This window comes from Bombus bifarius, unplaced genomic scaffold (assembly GCF_011952205.1).
Source record: "Bombus bifarius isolate JDL3187 unplaced genomic scaffold, Bbif_JDL3187 scf7180000008046, whole genome shotgun sequence".
NCBI lineage: Eukaryota > Metazoa > Arthropoda > Insecta > Hymenoptera > Apidae > Bombus > Bombus bifarius.
In genome coordinates, this window is record NW_022884412.1 from 195124 (window position 1) to 215270 (window position 20147).

The 20147-nt window shown below is 36.5% G+C and overlaps 2 protein-coding genes across 12 annotated transcripts in view; one reads left to right on the forward strand and one right to left on the reverse strand.

Annotated features, from left to right (window-relative positions):
* LOC117207795 (longitudinals lacking protein, isoforms N/O/W/X/Y-like) overlaps positions 1-20147 on the forward strand; it is a 91308-nt gene that overhangs the window by 17882 nt on the left and 53279 nt on the right. The gene's annotated exons all lie outside the window — the stretch shown is intronic.
* LOC117207801 lies at positions 14298-15133 on the reverse strand. Its single transcript, XM_033448386.1, has one exon. It carries the CDS (start codon positions 15065-15067, stop codon positions 14681-14683), a length of 387 nt encoding a protein of 128 aa, XP_033304277.1. The 5' UTR covers positions 15068-15133; the 3' UTR covers positions 14298-14680.

The following is a 20147-nucleotide window of genomic DNA, read 5'->3' on the forward strand; positions in this document are numbered from 1 at the left end:
CACTGCGACGTAAAGTCAATCGTTGTGCGCGTGTGTATTAAAATTTCTTTAATTTTGCGGTTAACCGGATACGTCGGGAGAAATGAGTACGTAATTAGCAGTATCGAAGAATCTCAACATTATTTTTCTTTTTTTTTTTCACTTGCATGAACGGAAGGACCCGATATATGCACATCTCACTCATTTTTTACTATCATTGTCGTGTTTTTTTTGTCGCGTTATTATACACACACGGTTGCTTCTACATCGTATTTTTAACGGCACAATGAGCGCACCGGTTGGCAGTGCGTCGTCGATTGGCGGACGTGTTCTCCGGTTGCACGATCCTCGCATTGGAAGCGCACGGCGTATGTTTGGAAGGTTATCGAATATAAAGTTACTCGTTCTCGTGACGAAGATAAACGTCTCGTGAATACGGCGATGGGATATGTTTTTCCTTCTATTGGAACACGATATACGTGTGTTCTTTCCGCATATTCAAATCTGTAGGTCACTGTAACATCAACGATCTAAAAATCAAAACAAAAAAAGCACGTGTTCTTTTGGTAGCCGTGGCACGCGTGATACGCGCTGCGCACGTATTCGCATAAAAGCATGTGATACACATGCAGCGTTGAAGTCACGTGTCGTGTGAACGCGCGTTTCACGCGTGTCCAATCTTTTCCACGCGTATCGATAGTGTGTGCGTATTTGTATGTGTCTGCTGTATGCATTTGTATGCTGCGTGCGTATACATGTGTATATGTATATGTATACACGTAGCGTACATAAAACATGCATGCATACACAGGTATACGTACAATACATATAATACGATGTGTGACTCAACGTACTTTTTCTTTATCCATCCGTGTATGCGTACACTCGATAGTTCTCAATCCATTGCGTTGTGCCATTTTTTGCGTAATTCGTCTTGCATGCTACGCTTCCTTCGGTAGTGTAATTACGACTCTTTAACTTTACGGAGGTGAGCGAGCGCGATGCGTACTCGTTGCGTGAAAAATCTTGTGATTTGCCTGCAGATCAACGTATTTTTCTCGTGGGTAGTTATGTATATATACACACACGTATAAACGGTGGTGGTGCTCATTTTGCGAACATATGTCTTCCTTTCTTGCATTTCTACGATAATATGCGAGGTATACTATAGTACGAGGCGTACGCGCTTGCACACGTTCCATTACATTTTGATTTTTTTTTAAACTAACCCATGTGTACATAACTTGCTTCTTTGTTCGTAACGCATATAAACATCAAGTATTTAATTAACCTGATTTAAAATGCATATTTTACATGTGCGCATGTATGTTGTGTATGTACATGATACGAACGTATATCGTGTATTTACTTGCGTGCGTTATATGTATATACAGATGTGAGTTTATATATACATATAAATACGTAGCAGGTACATACGCGTGTATGTCTGCATGTACGTGCATACGTACATTCACACATACCTACATGTATACGTAACATTTAAACATACATCTATTACACAATGTTTTCCACTCGATATATGTACTATTATCATATATCTATACTGCGTATGGGAACATTTATTTGTATACAATTGTTAATACTTTTTATGATGTTATATTTTATGGCATTCGAATTTCGTTGTACTATGCCATGTGATTTTACGATGTACGTTGTTGCTATCGTTTTACCTTCCAAGTGTTTAGGCCATTTTGCGAAGAGAATAAATAAATTAAAAGGAAGATCGAAGCAGCGAGAGACGAGAAGTTTTTTTGGTCACGATCGAGCGATTTCTCGATCGAGACGGTAAACGCTCGTTCAAATTCTGATAGTGCTAATGCTACGGAAGAAGAGGAAAGAAAAACCAATGTACTCTTCTTGTGCATTGGTCGGCTTCATGAAATGTATTTTCGTTTGGCCTTTTGCTACGAAAATGCTTCGGTTCTTAAAATTTCGACGAAATTGACGGTATTGCTTCATTGCATTTTATAATGAGCGATACTTCGCGGAAATACGCGTGAAAAACGAATTTAGTGCATGGTAAAATTTGGCTCGTAACAAGTCGGCTTTATTTTCCCGATTTGTGCGTTGACCATTGCCGCCATGCCGTGTGTTGTGTTTCCACAAACGAATCTAACGAAGACGAATAAAGAAACACCAGAGGAAAATATTGTATAGGTTGAACAGGTAATGTTATGGTAAAGGTATTAATGTCTAGTCATATGATAGCACGATAATATAAAGAAGGTAATATTTCATTGATATTAGTACGTATATTTCTATGTCATGTGACAATTACTGTTTCTGTATTTATATCTTCGTGCATACCGCTCATACATTTCAATTGTTTATGATATAAAATTTCTACATACGTATAATTTTTATACGTAACAAGGTTTTCATTTTGCTGTTGCTCGATTCAATTTAATTTGTGGTAAGAAGACTAAAGCCTATATCTCAGTACCATCATGAGTTGGTATAATCTACTATTGTACTATATCGTAATGATGCGAGATAAAAATTTACGTTTCTGATGTGATGTACACATAGTTACAGCATTTTGTAGCGATGTGTTAGTTATTTTATGACAGTTCCTTTGATGGGTATGCTTATTTGATATATTCAAAAGATATACCCGCAATTCAATTTTTCACATAATATTATTTTGTTGTCTCTGATATATTGAATAACTGTATCTGTCTTAATGAATCAATTTAATCATTCCTTTTAATTATTCCTATACATGTGATCAGAAATTTGTATGAGATCATTTTTCTGACTCTTTTTATTTATTCAGCTGTGATATGTGTTGGTGCTGTGCTCATGTTTTTCGACTCAAGAAGAGGAGGCGAGGTCAAGGAGTAGTTTAATGAAAGGTTTATTCGATGTAAGAAGACGAAAAAACGTTTTGCTGTTTGCTTTTATTTCCGAAAATTTTCCATTTGAAATTTTTTGGAAATAGAAACAGCTAAGCAAGTAGAATTAATTTTACTTGCGAAACTTGATATTGTAGAAGTTTTGGGTTTAGAAGTAATTTTTCTTTTTTAATTAACCGAGTTGCAATTTCAGTTGCGCGGTGTTCAATTCAGCTGTGCGCTGTTTTAAAAAGCAGTTACAGTTTCATGATCATTGAAAGATATCGAATTTGATATCTTTCTCGGCGAGAGAAAAGCGAATGAGACAAACGTGTCATCGAGTTTTCCAGTGTTCACGTTAAAGCATATCGGATGTTGAAATCACCGGAAAGATTTCTCAACTTCTTCGTGGGAAAATTGCTATGTGCATTGACAAAAAGGTGGTATGATAATTTTAATAATGTTTCCCTTTCCTCATTAAATTAAGTCTAACTGCAGTTAGATTCATATTTGTTATTTCATACTATATATTTATACATCGTGTTTCTTCCTTCCCCTATATATGGCTATATTTTTGCAATCAAGCTTTTATGTGATTCTTTTACTGCTCACATTATGTAAATGTCTTGTTCATAGCATTTTAGGTTATTTGATTATGTTCATTATTGTTCATGATATGACGATTTCATTCGCATTATTTTCGTTCAGAACACTAATGATCGTTGGCTTTGTATATCTTCTATTGTTTATGTATTCTCGATTGATGGCGATTTCTATTTATGCTAATTGATATTCATTACCACCGAGTTTAAGGTATTGAATATTTATAAGTACATTAATGTTGCTCTTTCAACTCTGAATAATTTGAAGTGTTGACGCAACGTATGTACCTTGTATAACGTGTGTGTGTGTGTGTAACTCGATCTATGCTTATCACTACAATAATTTTCTGTAGTGATTTCATCCCGTGATCTTGTTGCACCTTGTCGGTACAAACGCACTACACAGCCTTGATCTTATTCTTTATGACTGTAAATTTTCAGACTTTCGTTTGTCTGCTTGGTAATTTGGTATTCGAAGACGAAGTAAAAATTTGTAACAAGCACTTGACGGATTTGGAGCTGTGGAAAATTCGTGTCGTGTGAAAACAAGTGCAAGAGAAGAAATTAAGATGTGCAGTGTACGGTAAACGCGCGTGTGATGTGTTCAGAAGCGATCGATGAAAGTTCACACAGGTTAAGTATTTAATCTTGCGTGTTGTATCGTCACGCAAGATGCCTTACGTTTCAGTATGCTTTAATATAGTAGTACTTTTCGTAAAAATGATTGCTTGAATACTTATTACTTGAATTGTTAATTCCTGATCCGTTGTAAACAAGTGTATTCAAACAATCATTTTTATTGTAGTACTATTTATATATATATATATATATATATATATATATATATATATATATATATATATATACTTGCGATTATTATAACACTTGGTTACGTTATAAATTTATATTATCTTTTTTTGCAATTAATTATTATTCCGAGGATTACAATCAATATTTACGTCTTCGCTGGAGAAATTACATCTCGTTATCTGTTTTTAGTCCAGATAAAATTAGGATTTAGTAGGCTTTTAATTTGTCTTCTTTTATTTGTCATACCGTAATCGATCCTTCATTCTTTCATATATTGGTATGTTGCTTGCGACACATATGTAAGTGTGACGAATACTGTCTTTTCCTCGATACAAGAATAATATTGGTAAAGCTAAAGCGATAAGAAAAGGTGTTGGGGCAATACAAGTCGTTTCTCGTGGTCGCATTCGTATTCGCTTGTGGTGCAAGATGTTATCGTTTTTGCTCGTTCGATTTTCTGTGTGGTTGGAGTTATGGATGTGTTGTTTTGTGCGTCTGAGAAAACGTAAGAAAATTTAATAGGTATCGAAGCACTTAATCGTACGAAGAGAAATTTAGAAGAAAAATCACAAGATGGATGTGCGTTCAATCCTTTACCTTTTGTACTCTAAGGCGCCAGATGACGAAAGGCCGATCGATTGTACTTTCATCCATCCGTGATTCTTTTCTTTCATTCATCCGTGATATAAAACGTTGCACATTAATTCAACATATTCAGCGACATAGTTATGAACGAATTATTTATCGACTCTCGAACGATTTTGGTAGCCAGCTGTGTGGCTATATTAAAGAGCATGTTTTGTCCCGTAATGTACGTTATCTGTCAAGTATAATCATGAAATACGTAGGGATTTCCGACAAATTTAACGGAAAATAATCATTTACTAAGTTTTCTACTTGAGATACTTGAAGGAAACATTGTTGTTCAATTTGATTCGAATTTCTCGTTGCGGGTACCGCAGAGATATTGTTGTCATTTTGAACTTTAAATGTTAACAAGTATCTATCGGAAAAATTGCAAGTCAAAAAACGATATTCTATTTAAGATTTATCCGGAAATTTATTAGTCACGTACTACGACGTAAGCATTTGCGATTAAGGATTGAATACATTATTCGCACTGGTAAAAAAAGGAAGGGAAAGAGGGAGAGGATGGGAGACACGTTTGTTATAAATTATCGTTAATAGTGTAAGATTTGCTAGAATGTTGCAAATGTAAAAGTTCTATTAGATGATTAGTAGCAGGATAGTAAATTGTGTTTGCTGTTTTGCGCTCGTCTTTGATAAGACGACCTAATTTTTTTAGTCTAATTTTGGAATTAATCGTTTTTGTTCGTGATAGATTAATTATTGAAGAAGCGAGCGTTTCTTGATACGTCGGAATCGCATTTTAGAGTAGACAGTACCAGACTGCACGGAACAAAATGCGAGAAGCCGAGACGAAGCAGGGAAACGTCAATGTGTATCATGTTCATACTGTACAATCATTGTTCCTCTGATAATGTTTGCTGCGCAGTGATCATTATTGGAGTAGCGATGTATTGTAGAATGAAATGTAGAACGTGTCGTTTTATCGTTATGGACCTAGGACTTACGTATACAAGATGAGTTAGCTAAATGGGATCATCTCAATACCTGTTCATTGTACGAAAAAACTTGAGAATAAAATTACATTATTTCAAGGCACACGTGCAACGGTGGGAAGAATTCTTTTTAAGGTCATTTTGTTGCCTTTAGAAGATATCAAGGTCGTCGACATGTTTTTAAATAATACTGTCTTCATCTATCAATTGTCGCGGTTTTCTATTCCATGTACAAAAGTATTAAAGTATCTATTTACGTGGGAAAATGCATAATCTATAAGATTTTCATTTTAATTTCATCAAATTTAGTGTACGACAGATAAGGAAAACACGTATCAATATTACGTTGTTTTCTTGTTTTTCGTATGCGCAATTTTGCAAAATTAAGGATTAAATATCTTCTAAACTATGCATTTTTTCAGGTATAGCACCTTTGTATAGGAGATAAAAACGCATCAATTAGTGGATAAAAGTACAAGGTTTCATTGAAAAATGTACCGATGACCTTGAATTTCCGTAAGCAAAGAAAGAAACGAACTTGAGAGAAAAATTATTCCAGCGTTACATTTTACCCTTTGAAATAGTGCAACTTTATCTTGAGAATATTTTTCATACGATAAATAGAGCAGGTGATTTTTAGCTGAACCATTCTGTATGTGTTTTGACGGGACAGGACATCCAGACAGATGAGAGGGATAGTAGAGTGGTACGAGTGTTGGCGTGATTGTGGTAAGGACCACGGTGTTTCAGAGTCGATTCTTGGGTATTGTTGCTCGCGATGTGGTCGACGTTACGCCGTCCATTACTCTTTGGTCAGGCACCGGAAATATGAGTGTGGAGTAGAGAAGCAGTTTGCCTGCAGAACTTGCTGTCGTCGTTTCACTCGGCTGGACTCCATGCGGGTACATCAGAAGCGGACTGGTCATCATATGGTACCTTACTGCAGAAGAAGGTTTCCCATCTCGAATCAACAGTTCTCCGTTGTAATTTTCCGGGACTCTCAAGGAGAGACTAAGTGAAGGAGAATTGTTCCACAATACATTTCCCTTCTCTTGTTTCTTACTTATCTCGTTATGCACGTTTTATCAGAAACCAGAGAAATCAACTATGTTGCGATGCAGAATATGTTTTACGTTGCTCGTTCTCTCAATCACGCGGATCCGCGATTGTTTTAGAGATGATTATTTAATTCAATTCGAATACGTATACGTTATTGTTATATTTGTCGTAAATATAAATACGTCTATTTCCTGAGAAATAAACTTAATCGACGTGTCTGTTATCGAGTTTCTTGTACTTCCGATGTCGTGAAAGGTTATTTTGTATTTTTTTCAAGCTTTTTTGTTATGTTCTTTTCGTTGTAATATTTGCCGAGTTGATCACGTCGGTCAAGTTAGATAAAGTTCAAGCCATTTTGGCTCGTGACATGTTAAACGATGATTTGTAAGTCTCGATAACGTTACTTGAAAGACAGCAAGTAGGTCGCAGATAACAGGACGATGGCTATAAAGCAATGATTTAAACTTTAATTGCGGGATAAAATGTAATTTTATCTGATATTTCTAACCAATTAGAAATCATAAGACTAACTTTCTTTGTTACATTTGTGTATGAGGAAAAGGAGAACGATTCTAACCACTGTTATTGTAAATGAGACTAAAAACTGACAGCGCGTGTCATTTTCTTTTGGAAAGTAAATCGTGATTCTTGTCCCGCGAGCAATCGACGTAATAATTGTTAAGTAATTCTGTACGAAAGTAATTGCAGTAAGATATTGTACCAATTAATGTGTTCCGACAACACGTTTATCTGGTAGAATAAACTGTGTACTCGTTTGACAGTTCATGACTGTATAAAATACATTTAAATTTCAATGTTCGTGTTTGCTACTATAAATCGATATATTGATCGCGTGAAAAACGGAACTATATTGACGAAATACCAGCAGACAGGGATTGTATCGTTAAAATGGTTTTGAATAACGCATATCCGCGACGAGAACTCTTAATCGAAATGCGTCTACGATATAAATTACGATTACGATAAAAATATTGAAATACGAATATTCTAATGGATTCGTTCAATACTGTCGAGCTTTTCGAATTAACATTTAACGAAAAGGTGGTCGATTCGATTTTTCAAATTCTGTTTATTCAAACGTGTGTTCATAAGTGGTCAGAATATACGGCGTTTAGGAGGAATATTCTGCACAGTTCGCATTCTTCGATTGCACGTATTCCAGCTGTGTCGTCCAGTGAAGTGGAGCATAAGAAGATATGCAATAAATTATTTGTCATAAAGAATAATTGTTTTTCATCGCTTCTTTTCATTATCCTTCTCCTATCCTCTATTCTCTTTTTAACTTTAAAGTTATTTTACACTTTAAGCGTGATATTAAAAAGAGTTTCTAATCGGAAAACGTGGTTAAATTATCTTTCTTTCGAACTCGCGGGCCATTTTGTAAATATGTCATTATTTAACGATGATTTCGTTCAAAATTTTACGTAATGTTTTTCCATGTTTCTCTTTCTAATACATCACTCGTAACATTATTCAAAGTTTTCGTAAAGAATTAAGTATGGGATGCCTTCGTTTATCACCTCGCGTATATGTACAATTAGATTTTATTGAATAGCGTTACAAGTTTTTTTTTTTTTAATGTAACACACGAACGAGTATGACGAACGAGTTCAGACAAAATCTATTAGGGTTCCATCACGCAGTATATGATCACGAGATGTAACCAATTGATCTCTTCTGCAAGAGAGAGCTATCTTGGATGATTTATTGCCACGGTATTATATTCAAAGGTTGCCACGTAAGTTGTAACGTATCGATGCAGACACTGGACTACGTCGTCACATATTTTTCGCAAATGAAAAAAGAAGAGAAGGAAGGAGGAAGGATAAAATAGGAATCGAAGCTCTTCTACTATTCAAATGGAGTTGCAGATATCTACAAAACTCTGTATTGTACAACGAAATTTGCGAACTGTTATTTTTCGTCGTTAAGGCTGTACCAGGTGGGTTTCCTTCTGTTCGCAACAACGGTCTCTTCATTTGGATCTATGACTTAGATTTGAAAGCCGATGTTTCATTTCCTTAATTTTCTACTTCGTTAGTTTTGAAGTAATGATTAACTACATGTGTGTGCGTGTGTGTATACGTATGTATGTACATGTATGTACGTATGTATGGATGTGTATGTATGTACGCGTGTCGTGCGTGCGCGTGCGTACAGCTTAAATGCCAAGAAGAAAACTATCACCAGTTCATAGGAGTTTCTTATAGTGAGTTACCTGAGAATAGTTTTAAAGTAATTTGCACAGTGGTAGGAATAACAATACGGTCTTTTTTCACCAATATATTTGAAAATATTAATCTATATAATAGTCGTTCCAATGACTTAACTAACGAAAGAAACTTGAATTACTTAAGAGATTGTTACATTTATCGAAACGAATCGATTATTCTTTTGTATATTAACTGTTACAGAAATGTGTGTTGCTCGCACAAGTGTGTAATAAAAAATATGTTTTATAAAAGATCGATGTTACGCTTAATTGATAGAATTATGGAAGAAAACGTGTGTTCATTTACGATGATATCTGAAAATGTATACTGCATGCTGATTCATGGTCTGCCGCGAATTTAAGCTTTCATAATCATTATTGTGATGCGGAATAATACATCAATCGAATTGAGAAAAAGAACCGACCTGGCGAAATGCAATTACGATAGATTGTTTTAGGTTTAGGCATATACGTGTGTTGTTATGGGCATACGTTGGGTGAAACTATACAAGGAGGCATTTTTTACGTTGGGTTTAATTAATGAAGTATTACGGTTGTAAAAATGGAAACACACTAATAAATGCGATTCATTTTGGAGCAGCATGTAAATAACAACGGCTCAAAGTAAAGAAGACTGCATATAAACAGCAATTAAGCGCTTTGCGAGACCGTGGTTGCCTTTCTTTTTTTGTTTTTGCTTGATCTCGGTACTTCTCCAAATTTCTGAAGCAAAATTCCAGCAAACTTCTAATACCACGTTATCTAACTTCATATTATGCGTCGTTATTCTCCAAACAAACGTTCATTAATGTTTTGTTTCTCTTTGATTTGTTTCTTTTCGTTTATTGGTTACAATCATGAACCGACGCGGTAAATGCAGCTACTGCGTTGAGATACGATTACTATATTTCGCCAGTTGCGAATGATCGCAACTTCGGTATTTTACATCGTACTTCGAGTATCGAGTCACGTTACAGTGTGGTGATTTAACGTTCGATCAAAGTGGTAAGAAAGATTTTTGTAATAGAGCGCGCAGTCTTCTTTTTAGAGCGAGCTTCTTAAACCTTGGTCGTATATCGTCCACATGCTTAGCTCGAGCTTTCATTTTCCCCATTGTTCGTTGTCGAGAGACGAAACCCGCTTCGAAATAGCCATTGTCGTTCACTTTTTTGCACTACCATGCAGAGGGAAATCGGGAGAAACAAGACGAATGATTAAAGAGGGACGAAGGGTGAAAGTCCGAGAGAGCGAGAAGACGCGCGGGAGAGAGAGAGAGAGAGGAAGGAAGGGAGTGCAAAACGAGGTGTAATTCGTCAGGGATGAACGTGAATTTCGACTCCCCGTTAAAGATAGAGGAGGATAACCCATATGTAAAAAGCCTCCGTGTATGCTTACAGCAAGCCCTATGATGGAGGGTGTCTCTGCCAGCGAGCTGAGATTTCGGTGTGTCATGTGTGGACGTGAATATAGGTCACGATCCTCTCTGACGCGACACTCCAGGTACGAGTGCGGAAGACTCGGATCCAGGTATACTTTCACGTGCACTCTCTGCGGAAAATACTTCTGTCGACCGGATCACCTGAAGCAGCACATCCTCAATATTCATGGTGGATCGGTCACTAAGTAGCTTCCACTTTTCACCGACAATCTTACTTCAAAGATGCTCGATCGCACGGATTTACGCATCTATCGTAGTTCCAGTTATTCGACTTTCATCGTTTTCTTCGAGCAATCGATTCTCCGTATGTCGGTGTTTTTTTTTTTTTTTTTTTTAATTTATTCGTCTTTTACGATGCGAGTTCACGTTGCTAGACCACGTAAATATGTATTAAAGTTGGCGAACGGCGTCTACATTATTCTTACTCTTTTTTTCTAGTTTCTAGCTCCTGCTTTTCCATGTTTACCTCCGTTTTCAATCTATAGATTATTTGCTCTTAGTTCTTTGATTTAAAGCATAATGTATCAATTATCGTACGTTTTCTTTTTGTAATTATTATTTTGGAAATATCCTATTGTCCAAAGGCGAACCAAAGGTAACTTTTGTGATAAAGTTTAAATCGTATGTACAAAAATGTCAATTGTTAATAGCGAGAAGAGTTTTTACTAGTTTCGAGTGTATAATATTTATTGATGACAAAATTTCTCGTTGATCGATTAACGCAAGGAGATTGCGTCTCGCGTAATGTTATTAATACGCGAGATTAAATAAAATAACTGGTAATTATACTGTAATTAAGTATACATAAATATCAAGCCATTCGAATCCTAGGTCACGTCACCTTCTAATCTGCATCTATCGAAATAAATTTCGAATCGTTTGATTTCACTGAAAAAGTAAATTGGAGATGCACATAGTGCGTCTTAATTTTGTTGCTAGTTGATATTTCTGTTAATCTTAGTTAAGAACGTATAAGCTGGTGTACTTAGGTCAAACTGAATTTCATTCGAGAGAAATTTATGAAATTAACACATTCGCATCGTTTCATTTGCAGTCGAATGGGATGCAAGTGCCGGGGAAAAACTCGTAGAATTTTGCAAAATTAAATTATATCTAAAAGATGCTATAAATTTTTCGTCAATGGATGCTTTACAAAAAAACATTGTAAGCAGAGTCGTAAATTATTTCGCAGTGACCAAGCGTGTATTGAAATTTTAAACCCTCGTTCGACTAATACAGGGACATTTCGACTCATCGATTATCACGGCCCTATTCTAATGCTATTAATAAACGCAACACATCGAAGTGACATCGAACAATCAAACGATGTTGTTTTTCTTCAACGACATAGCCAGAATTATCTGCTGCCTGCAATTGCATTATGGAGCAAAGCCCAAGCATCGAATTCGGATCTTATCGCTATAACACAATGTACTTTTCTTAAAAGAACTTGTAAACATATTAAATATACATATAGCTTTTTTTTTTTATAATTCATCGAATTATTGTCTTGACACTTCTGGGGAGAATTTGAAGTGTTTATTACCTTTTATAACTCACACGTGCGTCATTCGGGTGCTAGTAAGAGAACCCAATTCAAATATGAGGCATCCGGTGCGAATGTGTTAACGAAGAATCGTTATTTAAACTGTACAAATTGATAAATTTATATAGCATGGGTGCGCGCATGTTATAAACTGCCAAATAATTTGATTACAAATAATGCCAAATAAATAATATTCCTATCTTTTGTTTGTTATTTTTTCTTTTTTTTTTTTTAGATATTTATCAGAACAATACATGTGTAAGTTACAAGTGCATGCAAGTGTGTACGTACGTAACCCACTTAAGTGGACGTTTCATATTTGTTGAATATCAGATCAAACGTATATCCAATAGTTGAAGAAGAAGTTATTAATTGCTGGCAATTTTACCGAACGTACTTCATACGGTATTGAATACATCTTGTGTGCACTGTTACTCTTGGATGTGACATACATATACATATAAGAATGTGGTACACGAACAATTCGACTAGAAAAATCAATCTCTTGTAGTGAGGTTAGTACAATACGTATTCAATTGATCGAAGATATACATATTTATGAAATGTTATATTTTCACTACTGGCATGGTGCACATTAGAAAGATATTTTTCATCGTGTACAAAGATTGTTTGAATAATACATAATTTTATTAGATATATATATATATATAATTATATATATATTAATGAAATATATAATTTTGAACATGGATTTATACAACGAGAGAATGAACAATATATTGTTATCGTTATCATTATTGCCAGCGTTATCATTACCATTAATGTTATCATTATCGTTACCGTTATCGTCATCATCGATGTCGCTGTCGTTGAGCATTAAATATAAATACATATTATTGCTCTGCGAATTTTACAAATTGTTATGAAATTTAAATAAAAAGAAATCTCTGAAAAAGTTTCCTTTGGATCTATATCCTTATGTATTTATTATATGTAACATATATATAATACTACGTAATATAAATGGAATAAAAGAGAGTAAAACGAAAAGAAAAGCGAGATATTTCCACGTAAATAATAAGATGAATTTAATTGTGCAAGTATGAAAATTGTTTAAACTTCGTGTAACGTTCATAGGCTTAACGGCCGTCGCTGTTTCCGCCTACTACTGCGCTTAATTTCACCTGGATTTTAATTGTCATCGAGAGCAAGAAATACTTATCTGCGAAAGGATATTTGGAGGGTTGGCTTCGCGAGCGTAATATTCTATTCCACAAGGGCACTGATATTAAAATCAACTGTGATCGTGATACAAACTGATCATGATCTTTAGACAGCAGAATTTCACTGTCCATATAGTAGCTTCAGGAAGAGATGTCCATCCACATAATATTGAGACAAAATGAAATCTAAGGCTATGCAAAGAGAATGCGAGACAGACTATACTGTATACCTGCCTCGTCTCTAAATTTTTGTAATGGTGAGGTTGCCTCGTGAGATATATACCGTATATCTGCCTCGTCCCTAAGCTTACATGAGGGCGAGGCTGCCTCGTTCCCAAACTTACCTGAGAGTGAGGCTACCTCGGGGTGAGCCATCGATTTTCGAATTCTTGGCGAGATAAAGGATGTCTCGCAAATCCCCATTTGCTTCGCCTGGACGCTTTGAATGACTTTCTTGAATGATTTCTTTCGAGAATGTAACTGAAGCTCACCCTACCTCGTGCATTCTATGTAACGGCGGGAAGCAACTTGAGCGAAGCAGCTATTGGATAAAGCAGTGTCATGGATCTGCCTCACACTGTCTATACATAGTTTTAGGCATAAAGACGAGGATTTAGGTATTCTTAATCAATTGTCAATCAAAATCAAATGCTAAATATTAGGTCTGTTTGTATATTATTTCATGGCTCTTCACCGGTTTTCATAATTTCTTATCAATATCGTTATATTTATTATTGTTTAGTCCGTCCCTTTCGGCTTTGGACGAACTTTCGGTTTTACATCTCTTACATCTAATTCTCTTCTTATATGTCTACCTCCCCTCTTTTCCACTCTATTCTATTGCACTACCTTGCTTATTCTACCCCTAAAAACTAAACATTAGGAACTATAAATTATCAACTAATGCCTAAAAAACTATTGCAACTTTGATCTCTGGCCTCTTTGCTATGCCTCCTTCTTGTCGTTTGCCCTTCCCGCCTCTATTATTGCTTTAAGTTCTGCTAAACCTTCTCCAGTCTCGTTTAACGTTTTTCCTATGTCCTTTGGTCCTCTCGTTATTTCACATTCTTCTATTACATGTCTTAGGTCTTCTTCTTTCCTTCTGCATAGTCTGCATCTTTTTCCCCCTCTTATTTCCATTATTCCCTTGCTTTGGTCTCGTTTCCGCATCTGAATCTTGCCCGTATTCTTCTGTCCTTCCACTTCATCCTCCCTTCTAAGTACTTTGGTAATTTCTCTTTGGCTATGTTTCTGTAGTGTATATTATACTTGGATTCCCTTATCCTTTCCCCCCTCTCTTCTGTTTCTCTCTTCCTTCTTTCTTCTATAATTTGTCATCCTTTCTTGCTCCTTTCCTGTTTCTATCTGCGTCCCTCCTTTTCTCACCTCTTCTAATCCCTTCTTTCTCTTTCTTGCTCTTTTCCCTTCCTGACCACTCCCCCATTCTCTCTCTCTCTTTCCTTTATGCACTCCTTTACTAATTCCTTTTTTGATTCTAGGGCTTTCTCTTCGTACCTTGCTGCTCTTTTTAATGCTTTCTCTTTCATTTCTATTAATTTCCATTCCTCTACCAGTATATAATTTAGTGTTGTCATATCTAAGCCTAATATCCATTTCACATATCCCCTTTGAACTCTGTCCAGTCTTTCTTCCATGTTCCAGCTCCATACCTCTGCTCCAAATAGCGCCACGCTCTCTACCAGTGCCCCAAACATCTTCATTCTCCTTTTGTAGTCCTGTTTGAATATTCTTTCTCCCACGTTCCATGTTTTCTTCATTGCAATTGTTGCTCTCTTTTTCCTATTTTGTATGTGCTTCTTATCACTTCCGTTTTTCTGCAGTATATACCCTAGGTATCTTGCTCTCCCCACTTCCATTTTCTTTGCCTCCTTTTGTTCCTTCTTTTTTTAAAGACTACTATTTTGGTCTTTTCCGTGGTCAGCTCCAATCGGCTTCCTTCAAAAATTTTTTGAGTCTCTTCAACATCTCCTTTAGCTCCTCTTCTCTATCCGCCACCAGCACAATATCGTCTGCATATGTCAATGACTTTCATTCATTCCCTCCACTTATTTTTCAAATGTCCCTTTTATTTCACTTATCATCGCCTCAAATCCTCTTTCCATCCTCTCTATTTTTTCCATTATTATCTCCATTCCTCTCTTCCTGGTTGGTGTCTCCTTTCCTGACAAGCTGTACCTATCCAATGTGTTTTTGAAGTCATCCTCATCTCCCACCTTACCCGCGTTCCTTGGTCTTCCTCTGTTTAACGTCATCTTTTGTTTCCTTGCCTTACTTTATTTGCCGCGCTTTTGCCTTCCTAAACTCTTCTCCTCTAGTTTCCTAATTCGTACCTCTCTCTCGTTCCAGACTTCTTTTCGCTTTTCTTTCACTTTCTCCTCGTATTCTCACCCTTTATTTTCCCTTCTTCGCGTCACTTTATATTTCCTTCTCCTTTTTCCCCAGAGCTCTCCGTCCGCGTGTTACCTTCGCCCCGAACCAAACCAAAAGTCCCCAATATCGTTATATAATTTGTCAGATATTTTGCAACATATTTAGACTTTCTGCCGGTATATATCATCTATTTTACAATTAACGCGTGTATACAGGGATTATAAGGTCGTATTTATCCCGAGACATTCCACGTATGATAAAGTCACACGATCAAGTTTTTCAAAAGGATTTATTGCAACGTATAGAGAATTTCTATGTTTGTGTTCCCATGTGAATATCAAAATGGATACCTATATTTGTGGCAACCGATCAATTTCATTCTCCTTATGCGATACTTTTTCTTCTTTGATGTAGTTGCTGCTACACCTGTAATTTTAAGCTATATTATCTACAATTATTCGTTTTATAGGCGTTCTTCTCGAATTAATTATAACGAAGACTTTTTAAAAACGACTTTATACAACATTGTTTTATGTTAGATAGCAAGCTGTGACGGTGCTCGCGATTTATTATTTTCAAAACGATTATTTTCGAAGCAGAAATTGTCACGGCGACGCTAAGGGTCGACCTGCTCACAATCAGTCGAAATATCGGATTATGCTTTCGATCGAGCGATACTGATCATAGATATCGCTATGATCGAAAGGCATGGAGAGGGGGAATTTCCCTACGCGTTAACCAGCTCGTCACTCGATTGAAGCCGGCAAGCGAGCAACGCACTTCTCTACGAGTGCGAACACGTACAACACGCGCTTCGTGATACCGAGATTTTGAATAGCTTCCTTTGTTCGTCATCTTGGTTCGTTCGATACACCCGTAGCTTCATTTATCCGTTTGAGCTTCAAGCAGTGCGATTGCACTGTTTAGATTGTGTGTCGGGAAGTCCCAGTACGTTTGAACGCTACGAATGATTGACGGTATTTTATATTTCATTGTTATCTTCTCAATAATTTGTATTGAACAAAATTTGAAATATTTATAAACTAATAGTACGCATATATAATAATATAGATGTGTTTTCAAAGATCCCTGGGACTCAAATGGTTATATTTTTATGTTCATATTTTCCGGTTAAGTGTGCGTTTTAGAGCGATCAGGAATGTGATGAAAATAATTACTACATCATGGAATTACTTGTTTGCAACGAGTTTTCTTAACCAAGGGTTTCTCTTGTGTTTTTGAGCAGCGGCCGAAGAGAACTTGTGGGAGAATTTTGACTTTCAACAAAGAGTAAAGAAAAAGTAGGGTATTTTATTTTCGATGACAAAGGGTCATTTTCCATGTTCCTCGCGTTCTTGTTTTCACTTCGCGCTTAGCTACAACTTTATATGTAGTGCGATATTCGTTGGATTATTCTTCCGGTAACGCGGTAGAATTATCCAGGACCTTTAAAAGTTGACGAATTATTATTGCTGTTTCGGTTAGATGAGGTCCGAATGAATTAAAAATCTTCTTTGACGTTCAATCCTTGTTACAAATTGGAAAGATAGTTTCTGTTCGTGTCGTCTTAGTCGACCATTTTCTTCTCGATGACACTTTTGACGCTTTACCGGACACTTGCTCGAGTATCATAACACATATCGTTATTTATTATTTTACCTATTAATTATCTATCGTTCGATGTTTGTCAAGTATATAGAGTCCACTTGTCGTTAATCCCTTGTCCTCCGAAATTCTCTCGTCGGATGTTTGACTATTATGTACTATTACGAACGTTGACAGCAGGTTTCGTTTTGCTTTCAACTGCCTCCGTACACAATGTTTACCTCGTTGTTCGAAATTTGATCACAGTGGTTAAAGGTAATCCATCCGGTTACTCTCTATCGTAATAATAGAGGAAATTTAGAATAATTCAAAGATTTCTAGACAATTCTGGTAACAGAAAAAAAAGCGGCACAAGAATACGAAAAATGAAGTTGTAGTGAAAGAAAGGAACGCGGTCGAACATTTCTAGGATAAAGTAGAAACGAGAGCTTTAGGAGAGGAGGGATTCTAATAAGGAAAGCGAAAAAATCACGAAGATCTGTGGCTAATAGAGACATCCGTGGCTTCCAGAAATGTCTTCCAAGGAGGCAGATATATCTGCGTGCGCGGATTTTATTCGAAACAAGGAATAATATCATCGCAGCCAAAGACAAAGCCACGTGTACTTCTACCGACACCGTAAACATTAGATGATTCCATAAATTCGTTCCGCTGTTATCGTGGTATTTAGAGAAAAGTTTGTCGTAATCATACTCTAGTTCTATAATTTCTTCCCATGTACTTGACAAAGTCATTTTTGAAGTTATTTTCACCACGTATCATTGCGATAATGCCAGGTTGTATGTGGCAGGGAACGTGAGAAAAATGACGAGAATAATTTGGTTGGGAAACTTTACCACACCCTTCGCATTCTCCGGATATAACCCCCTCAAATTAGCGCTTATTTCGTTCGTTACAACATATCTTGGCTTGTAAAAGATTTGACAGTTCTAACGTAAAAAATTACCTCGAGAAATATTTTAGCGAGAAGCTACAAAAGTTTTACGGCAACGGCGTAATAATGTGTTTAGCAAAAAGGTGGAGAGAAGGTACTTTATAGAAGATATTTTCACAGTATATTTACAGGTATGTTTCAAATTTTGTTCTAAATACCATAATAAAAAGACGGAAGGAATTTATGGGATGATCACATCCTCGAATCAGAACAGAAGTTTGAACGATAGACTGTCTTCATCGTTCGCTCCGCTATTAGCAAACACGATAGCTGCGACTACCGTAGCTTTTAAGTGTCATAGTTATAGTACTTAGATTAAGTTTTATTCAAATCTTACTAAGAGTCGCGTTTCTTTACTTTTACGTAATACACCCATCTAGGAGCATCTGAAATCTTTTGCGATTAAAAAACAGCAACGATATAACACACGTCGTGTGTTTCTATTGTTTTCTTTTTTATTTCATTTCCTATGCGTGCCTGATTCAGCAAGAATCGATGATTTTTCCTTTGATCTTGTGATTGTCGTAAACATCGAAATTGCAAGTTTCGTTTCATTCCTTTTCGTTTCATTACATTCGATCGTGATTTTAGTCAGGACATATTTTAATCTCGCACGTCCCTTCGAGTTTCATCTTCTTTCAGTTCGTCGATTTATTCGTCCGTGGGCCGATCATACGTGTAATCGCTATTTGTTAAGTATTTGTTAAGAATTTTATCGAATATTCGCTTGTACATGTAAACAAATAAAACAGTATTGGATGCGTCTTCTCTAATTCTTATCCTTGTTTAACAAGTTTCACAGATTCTTATCCTCTTAACACACATAGACACGTATACACGCACACCCTACTCTATCTCTCTTTCCCATCTCTCGCTACTATATTCTTTTTGATTCTTGAATGTATAAAAAAAAAAAAAAAAGAAAAAGAATATTGACAAATAAAAAGAATAAAAAAAGCAGCGGGTCGTTCCGGGATGTTTTTAGTTTTGTACTATCGATCGTTCATGACAGCAACGGGTGATGTTTGGGGCGGGAAATTTGATCGTTCGTAAAAAAATCCTTTATTGGAGAGTTGTTCTTTATTAGCGTTGACGGTTCTAGTTAAGAACGGTGCGCATTCGCTAGGAATTTCTGCAGTTTGAACTGCAGTTAATGAGAAAATACAACTGATTGATTATTAATAATGTTGCAGAGCTTTTCGCGGACTCGATATGTGGAGACGACTCGAAAAGAAAATACAATTGCAAATACTGCGGCAAGGGTTTCACTTTTTCCGGTCATTTGAGGAGTCATCAGAAGAGTTTCTGCTATTGGAATCCTATATCAACGTGTCATCAGTTGCAAAAGAGCCGGCCATTTTCCTGCGGCCAATGCGGTGCCTGTTACGCAAAACAATCTCATCTGATTTTCCACGTTAGGCACGACTGTGGTAGAACGCAGAAATGTCCCGTCTGCGGGAAAACCTTTCTTCATAGTAGCAGCTTGCGAAAACATCGTCAACGGCCTCCTTGCAATTTCCAAACCCGTTAATCGGCGTACGTAAAGCAAACATTGCCATCGCAGAAAAATTACGATTATATTGTATACTGTCTAGAAGCTGTTTGCCCGTATTCTCTCTTTGCGTACAGTGTAAACGATGCGAAATGTCGCGAACCTGTTCGTCTATAAATATTCGTTAAGAAGGGAAATACTATAAGAAAAAAGGAGACGAATCTGTATTAATCCATTAACACGACTCGTCTACATCTTCGTTACTTCGTTTCTTTTATTTGGATTATCTCTGCTCTGTCATGAGTTAGTGCGCGTCAGCTGATGCGCTGCTCGATATTTCAGGTGTTGTTCGAGATTTGGAGGGGTCGCCTGGTAATTACCGCTACGGTATGACCACCGGACGCGAGCCTCGGGCAGGACGACCGTCAAGGGTACC